Genomic DNA, 8890 nt, shown 5'->3' with positions numbered 1-8890 from the left:
CGAAGAACCCAGAATGCATTTCGGCGTTATTTCGGATATCTCGGATTTATTTTACGCGAACAACGTACAATACCGAGAAGTTGATCAAGCAGACGATTGTCACATAGTTCGACGGGAACTTACGAACTTCGTTTGTAAACAAATCGTCCCGTAGAAACCAACATGGCGGATATTAGTATGGGATTTTCCCGTAAGGATTTGTTACGCATGATTTAAGCTAATAAGCGACTTGTTTAGGGAGAAGCCGTTTGGCTAAACGAATGAGCAATAATTTGTACCACAATGTGCCTTTTCTCCAGATGAAAGTTCAAATTGATTTGAATTTTTGTAGGGCCAAAAGGGAGCATTGCTATTCTGGTGAATTTTCATCTAGGATCAATGCAATCAAAATTCAAAGCTGTATCGACCTTTAAAAGTGTGTTTTTTTTCAAAAATTTCATCCAGCAGTCATATGAAGATTTTTTTTTTATGGAATTCAACATTTTTATACTAACAAAATGCAAAAATGTCATTATATGACATACACTCGTCCTCCATTAAAGACCCATGGGTGGCCTTGAGCTGACATTTTTCGCCCCGGTGGGGTTGTTGTCTCTTTGACATATTCACCATATCCGTTCTCGTCAAACTATGTGGATTTTTTTTATTTTTTTTGTGCAGTAAATAAGTTGTTTTATTACAAGGTCATTCAAGTACTAGCTAATTCTGACATGGAGCACTACAGAGGTAAGGTCCTTATTATACTATAGAGCAGTTCCATATAAGTACATTTTGATCTGAATCTAACTACATATCATGTATTAATTTCATGATCAAAATAATTTTAATTAATTCCATGCATATTTAATACTACTACTCCAATAGGCAGTAAGAGTATAAGGATTTGGATTTACAAAACTGTCTTAATGTCGATATACAAAACTATAACATACTAAAATGATTGTATGAAACCATTAATGGTCTGCAAGTTTACATATTTATCTGCTATAAAATATCGTCTAATATTAATTTTATTACTTATTTTGCAGTTTCTTTGCATTCAATCACTTCACCTTAAGATATAAAAAATGTCAGGAAAATTCACCAACTTTGATGTTTTACCAAGCATGTTAGAAAAGTTCTTATAAATATAACTTAATGTAATCTATTGGAATTGGCTTCCTTTCCCGATAGTTTTGGTTTTGAGTACTTCTTCCAATTGAATTTGATTCTGCTGTATCAAAATTTGCAATATATACATATAACAGTGGTGGCAGCGGAAAACCCCTTGCATATTTGATTCTCGATTCGCGGCCACACAGATTCGACTCTGGAAAAATCATAAGACCAGCTAAAGACTTTGAATTCAGGTATTGTTTACGGCGAGGAGCAAATGTCAGTGATATTGGCGGAAAACTCTCGTAGAAATTTAATCACCGCCCGATGATTAAAAAATCACATGCATTTTTGATGGGTGAAAAACTGTTTCATGCTTCCCACATCCCCGTAGTTATTCTTGTAGTCTTTGAATTAAAGAACCGTCCTCATTAATGACCTTCAAAAGGTGACTGTCTATAAATTTGTTATCAGACAAAACTGTATGAAGTGTAATAACAAAATACGCGAACTGATATAATCTATGCAGTAAGACTGCAAGATATACAGAAATAAAAGAAATCAATCATTATTGGAATTATATGTACTATTAAATATTTCCGGATGTCTCTAATGATCTCAATCATCAACATATTTGATTAAATACAAATATCCCGGCTCCGGTGGAGTAATATTTATTTTTCCAAATTTATTGTGGACTTGGCTTGATAATGAATCGGATTTGTGTTCGGTAATTTTGTTGTTACCTTATTCATACAAAGCGGTGACATATAGACTATGTCTTCATTCTTAAATACAACATAAAATTAACCATTGTGACACTTAACTTTATCTTCATTCTGCATACGTAGTACAACCCGTATAATTTATCTATATAACACACTATTTAATCATTTGCCAACATTCCACACAATAAATTTCCATGCTTTAATGCGTCATGCAATACAAGTATTAAAAATATGTTTACAGTATAGCGAATCCCTAACTGTACCCGGAAGTTTCATTCGCTGACAGTATAGTATTCACCTAATATACAATGCTTTTTAGTTTACACAGCGACGACGGAACTAGACAACTCTACATATACCGGATATACATACGTAATATCTAAAATATGTGTTTAAAGTTTGCCGTATGTAAAAGTTATAGTTATTCGGATTATGAAGTGCATAGTTGGGGTAAAGTTTTAAATCATTTCAACTTTTGGTTTCAGTTGAATAAATGAATTATACACAGATGATGATCTAACTGATACCTATCCCACCAAAGGCAACGGATGGAAAAGAATAAAATGAAATTTAAGGGAGTTATTGATTTCTGGATAAAATGTTATGTTAAAATCGATGGTAAAGGAAAACTATTGACCAAACTTTACGACAAACGTGATGACTTTTCATTCAGAAATGTCAACTTTCCTTTCATTTGTGGCAACATCCCTTCGACTCCTGCGTATGGAGTATTCATATCACAACTCATACGTTATGCCAGAGCTTACCGAAACTACGCAGACTTTTTGTATCGCGCTAGAACTCTAACAAATAGGCTTCTGGAACAGGGTTATTTTACTACAAGATTGAAGTCATCAATACAGACGTTTTATGGTCGTCATCATGAAATCTAGTTCTCAAAGTTACTTTATGTTCTTTGTTGTTTATGTCTGTTTTCCATGTCGGGTCTTTGTCCTTGGATTACATTCTTTTGATTACCGCTATAACCTGGGTTCCCTTGATTACGCTATCATTTTGGGGATAAAGTAGGTTTGAGAAGTAGTCAGAGTCTAGACGTAAATCTCCCAATTTTTAGTGGAGTCCGAGTTGCTCATTCACATTTGTGACCTTGTATATGTTATTTTGATTATTTTATGTTCTTTGTGTTGTGTGTCTGTTTTCCATGCCGGGTCTTTGCTCCTGGACTGAATTCATTTTATTTCCTCTATAATATTGATTCCTTTGATTAATCTTTATCATGTAACATAACTTGATTCGTCTAAAACACTCTTACATTGGAGGATACAGTTCTCGTAATGCCATTTTCGGTTAGCTATATATCACTTGAGTATCTACAATAAAAATCATGGCTCACACATATAAGTATTGATTTGTACTGTTGTAATATTTTGTAAATACTTTTTTTTTAATTAAGGCAACAATAAGGTCGACAAACAAATCGTATATTTGAGATAATTTCCACAATGATAATTTTTTTCTTGATTACAGAATACGGATTTGTTCAAACTGATTTTTTTTTATTTTTCTCTTTTTATGATTTCTTCAGCAAGATTATGAGGGGAGCCAAGTTATCATACTATTATTTTATTCATAAAATGTTCCTTATTTTCTCAGTGACAAATATTTCTTGCATTTTATAGATTTAATAAGATCTGTCAACCATCAAGGATGACATCTTCTTGTGACCTTTGTAATCAACAGCAGAAAAAATCAACACCATCAGTATGGTGTCTTGAGTGTAACCAAGCGTTATGCTCTTCATGTAATACTCACCATTCTCTGTCACCGGAGTTACATGATCACAATACTGTATCGTTCAATGATTATCAGAAATTACCGAACTTTATTCGCAATTTATCTTTCAAATGTAAAGATCATGGCAAAAAGTACCAATACTACTGCCGACATGATGACAAACCTATTTGTAAAACATGTAAAGAAACATTTCACAAGATATGTCCAGATACTCCAGTAATCGATGACGTGATAAGGAACGTGAAATCGTCGTTTGTGTTTGAGGAGACAAATACAAATTTGACGAAAATCCATAAAATTCTTTTAAATGCAGCAGAAGACCGAAAAGAAACCTTGACCAAGCTTCAAACTAATCGTAGTCATTTGCTCGATGAAATTACGGAATTTCTTATTGATATACTGCATGACAAAAGTAAGTATATCAAAATTTCAAATTGTGTTTACGAAATCTAAAACCATTTGTCAGAATATAAAGGACCTTATTTGTTACAGTGGCAGAACCAGGGGATTGTCCCATGGCACACCGGACCACCCCTTGTGCATGCAACTATATTTGTCCTAGGTGGCTTTTCTTAGTGTACAGCTATTAGACCGTTTTGTGTTGATGAACATGCTCGATATACACTTCAGCAAGGTGGGGCTTGGGTAGTTCAAAAGAATTTTCCTTCCAATCCATAAATATATTGGAATTTCCTGTTCCTAAGTTCCTTATTATGGGCCACCAAGAGAAAATTTCATTATTGCTTTGTCAGAAAGACACGTTGGTCTCATATCTTCCTTCTGAAATTGCTTTTGTAGTAACTGTTTCTTATTTTGATCAAACGAGTACGGTTCGGTGTATTAATTGCCACTAAAATGACGAATAACTATATGTACGCGTGGTCCATGCACGCGATAAGCCGACAAAATGGCAAAGAATAAAGAACAGCATTGTTATTAACTTGGTGGAATATCCCTGACAGTATGCACATTTCCATACAGTTTTATCACATGAATTTGGACGAAAATTATAGAAATGACGGCTGTTGAAGGTGTTTTTAAAAAAAACAAAAACAAAAACTTTGTATCATGCCTTGTCCACAACTCCTGCTCAACTGCTTCAAGTATTATGGTGAAACTGATTGGGGTGTTAGATAGCCATATTGGGAAAGCATATTGTCTGAAATTGATGTTTTAGCAATCATTGCAAAAATGACAGCTTTTTGAACTTAGGAAAACTTGTTTCATTTGTTGTCTGTATTTCCTACTCAACAATTTGAAGGATTGTTATGAAACTAAATGGATTATTTGGATAAACGCATTGTCAGCAATTTATGCTTTAAGTCAATTTGCAATCATATTATGGTATTGTGCTGTACACAAAAACAAAAAAAGGAGTACTGATTTTGGTTTGGAGTTGGGTGTTTTAGAAATGGCCAGCAAAATTGTGCGTCAAAAATGTTAAGTTTATCCCCATAAAAATAATGTCCAATATGAATCGTGTGTCCACATTGGTCCCCAGATTTACCGTGTGTAACATGTACGAGGTATTAGTTCCGTTAGTGGCATTGTCTAGTATTTATTTGATAACTGTTCGAACCCTAGTTTCCTAGCCAAAAACCGCAAATCAGTCAACGTAAGGCCTCGATCCGTCCAATAGTTGCGTGAATCGGTTCCAAGAATATATATATAGGAGATAGAAGTTGTTGTATGATTGCTATTGAGGCAATCATTTACCCAATATCGAGTAATAAAAAAATAAACATCTACAGGTCACCATACGGTCTTCAATGATTAGCAAAACACTACGATAAACTTTAAAAGGCGAGAAATCAAATGAAGTAACTTTGTTGATAAAAGACGGAAATCGATAGTAAAAATGCAAAAACAATGAACATATAACAAAACAACCACTGGACAACAAGTTCCTGGCTTCGGACAGGCACATGATATATATGGCGGAGTTAATATTTGTGAGGGCTTAATCCTTCCCTAATCTGGTAGAGTGGGGATACAACAGTAAAACTAACTATAAAAATCTGTCGACTTGGATAAAAAAAACTATTTAACAAGGTAACGTCGAAGTGTGGAGAAATCATAACTGTCCACACTCTCTACGGATTTATCCCAAGTATATATATGTAATTTATCCCATACTTCCAGTGAGTTTTTCACACCCCAAAAATAGCTAACACCATTTTTTTCACTCGGCGGGTGTTTCTAGAAAAGCAGAGGACGCTTACCCTACCGGTGCACCTGGCCCATGCTCCAAGTTTTTAGTGGAGTCCGAGTTGCTCATTTGCTTTTGTTACTTTGTATGTATGATTTTAGTTACTTTACGTTCTTTAATGTGTATGTCTGTTTTCCATGTCGGGTCTTTGTCCCTGGATTACATTCTTTCGATTACCGCTATAACCTTGGTTCCCTTGATTACTCTTTTACAGGCGGCTGTCTTACAATTATTTATAATTAATTCCTTTATTTTAGTGAGAGCATTGGTTACAACGAGAGAATTTTACGTTGCAGTACACTTACTGGATGCTGAGATGAAACGGATTCTGGTGTAATTTAAGTAGCCGAAATATGGTTGGAATTGAAATTGTTCAGCGGGGGCCTCTAGCTTATCTGTCAGATATGTGATTGTTGTTGCTATTTAACTCCCTCCACTACAACATTATTGGCTGCTTTGACTGCCGGTACAAATAATGATTGAAATCAACCGAGTTTCTGAAGTTTATTTTCAATCTTTGAACATGGATTGGGTTTTGTAGTATTTCTAAGCTGTACTTTTTAGTCATAAAAATATTGATCGTCTAATGACTTGGAAACGTGGACTGGAGACTAATTTTTGTTATTGACGCCACAGACCCAAGATAGATTATATATTTAATAAAAAGACTGATCCAAACAGAATTCAGTGATCATATTGAATTTGTTGTTGAAGTTTTACTATTACAGACTAGGTAACTGGTGAAACATCACTAATATTATCATACTAACATACTAAATGCAACAACGCAAATATTCTTTTTTTTTGTTTTTTTTTTTGGGGGGGGGGGTTTCCTTTTTATGGCTGGATAAAAAAAAAACTTATGCAACTTGTCAGTGTACGACTTTGATTCCAGAAATGTGTTTATATCATGTATGCAGATTGATTGTTACATGCCTTACAATGAATAATAAAACAATTTGTTTCAAAAACCGAGCATTACATCTAAAATTTCTATGATTTTGAGTATCATGAATGGAGTTACATTTCTTCTCTTAATGTATATCATATTTATATTTTTATATATCATATACTTATTAATTCAATGAAAAGAGGGAAAGTATAGTTTCAAAAAAAAAGGAACGACTTTAATTAAAAAAAAAGATGGACAAGTTGTTTCTATAAGGTATTTCAATCATATATATCAAAGAGATAAAATATGTGGATTATTATACATCTATTGAAACACTTATAAGAAATAATGTTTATCTGTTGGGATACTTCTTGTCGTAGTTAAACACGTTGAAATAGTCAAATCTACACAAAGTACATCATCTTTGTATACATAAAATGTATTCAAGTCATGATTTGCTAGAATTTTAACTTTTGACGGCGTGAAAATTGAACATTAACCACAATACTGCAAACGAGATCAATATGCACTCCTTACAGAATATTATAAATCTGAATCTTTGATATAAAACGAGCAACAAGGATAAGCTGCTTGTTATTTGTGTCATAATGTATTGCTGTCGGCCTTAACAAACCATCAGCTTTACCCAGCAGCTGCCTAAAAGTTTTCCCATCACGTGACAAGACAATTAGATTATTAGACGTATAACCAAGAACATAAATGTTCATCTGGTCATCAATTGTAATTCCGTATGGTTGTCTCAATAAACTTTCATCATTGAATTTGAATAAAACCTTGCATTGAGAATCTAATACAGTGACAGTATCAAGACAAGTATAACAGATCCTATTGTTTCCCGTGGCGATGTAGGATCCCCAGTCCACGGTTTTATCATTGATTATATCGCGCACCTTTCCATTTTCTAAATTGAGTTCTTTTATTCCTTGTTTGTTCGCGCAAAACACGATTTTCCGGTCAGATAGAGAAATTCCGTACACACTGCATCCAGTTTTAAATGTTCTTATTACTTTTTTCTGTGGTATATTGATAAGGCATAACATTCCATCCGATGCAGTAGATACTACTACATGGTTGTCATCTACTGTTGCAACATCACATGTTGAACTACCTTTTGATATATTAATCGTTGATTGTATATATCCGTTCTTATCAATAACTTTTAACTTGTCATTATAGAAGTCGGTAATGACAATGTCGTTATTAGGCAATATACAACAACAATAATACATTCCACTGTCAAGATTTATTTCCCTTACCAGTTGAAGATTAAGCTGAGTTGTATTCTCAAACTGAGCAGTAATTGTATCATGCATGTCTAATGATACAGTTTGTTCACTTGTAATCGTTTCAATTGTTCCTATATGTTGTGACAGGATTTCGTCAATGCTTTTATATCGGACAAACTTAAACGATATCCCACAGAACTTTCCTTCCGATGATAATTTGGTCAGTTCCTTCTATTCTTGTTCTATAATTTTCTCTACTTCTTGTATTCCAATGAAACATTGCAAATTAGAAGCACATGTTTTCATTGAATTGTAATGATCAACGATTTCCTTTATTATTTGTTCTGTCGATGATATTCTCTGTAAGGTATCTGTCACATCTTTCTCAACTTCCGAGTATATCTTCTCTAATTCTGCTCTGGCGTTACGTTCTAATGTGTTCAAATGTTCGAGAACCTTTTTCTTTGTTGAACAATAATGTAACAACAAATTTAATGCAATTTGTTAGAAGCCTTTTGATTGGTTAATTCTCTTTGGGTCAATGTTCTTATCTGTGACGTTATGAATGACGTTAATCTCCAGCATGTGCTTAATAATCATAGAACAGTATAAAACATAACTTTAAGCAAACACATGTTATCATTACCTTAATATTATTACTGGATAAATTTGCATTTGAAATATTTATAGAATAAAAATAATCATTTACTCCTAATTTTGAATTCAGGCCAGGAAAATCTAGTTTTAGGTTAGTTTTTGATGTTTGAGAAAATCATACAAAAAAGCTGTGAACATGTTTGAAGTTAGCTTTATCAATAATGACGTTAAAAATTACACTTTTTAGTCAGTCATACTTACGTATCAGCCTGTTTAAAACATTCGCTTAAGTGAATGCTTATCTGTTTCTAGGGTACATTTTACTGTCTTGTTAAATTATGAATATATAAAATCCTAGTTGATGTAA

The 8890-nt window shown here is 33.5% G+C and overlaps 1 protein-coding gene across 4 annotated transcripts; it reads left to right on the top strand.

Annotated features, from left to right (window-relative positions):
* The first annotated feature begins 2067 nt into the window (after nt 1-2067).
* Nucleotides 2068-8656, top strand: LOC148600966 (uncharacterized). Of its 4 annotated transcripts, none has more exons than XM_088555252.1 (3): nt 2068-2195; nt 3464-3990; nt 6045-8656. In XM_088555252.1, exons 2-3 carry the CDS (start codon nt 3492-3494, stop codon nt 6122-6124), a joined length of 579 nt encoding a protein of 192 aa, XP_088411378.1. In that variant the 5' UTR covers nt 2068-2195; nt 3464-3491; the 3' UTR covers nt 6125-8656. The 4 variants fall into 4 exon arrangements, with proteins under 4 accessions (XP_088411378.1, XP_088411377.1, XP_088411376.1 ...); XM_088555251.1 differs by having other exon boundaries at nt 2086-2227; XM_088555250.1 differs by having other exon boundaries at nt 2102-2273.
* Nucleotides 8657-8890: the final 234 nt, after the last annotated feature.

This window comes from Perna viridis, chromosome 12 (genome assembly GCF_037379345.1).
Source record: "Perna viridis isolate PV_CMFRI_1.1 ecotype Kerala chromosome 12, ASM3737934v1, whole genome shotgun sequence".
Classification (NCBI taxonomy): domain Eukaryota; kingdom Metazoa; phylum Mollusca; class Bivalvia; order Mytilida; family Mytilidae; genus Perna; species Perna viridis.
This window is presented reverse-complemented; position numbering and strand designations above follow the sequence as displayed.

Coding starts and splice junctions, on each gene's coding strand:
- LOC148600966 (XM_088555252.1), top strand. CDS start 3,492: ATGACATCTTCTTGTGACCTTTGTAATCAACAGCAGAAAAAATCAACA. Junction 3,991..6,044: donor TGATATACTGCATGACAAAA/GTAAGTATATCA, acceptor CCTTTATTTTAG/TGAGAGCATTGGTTACAACG.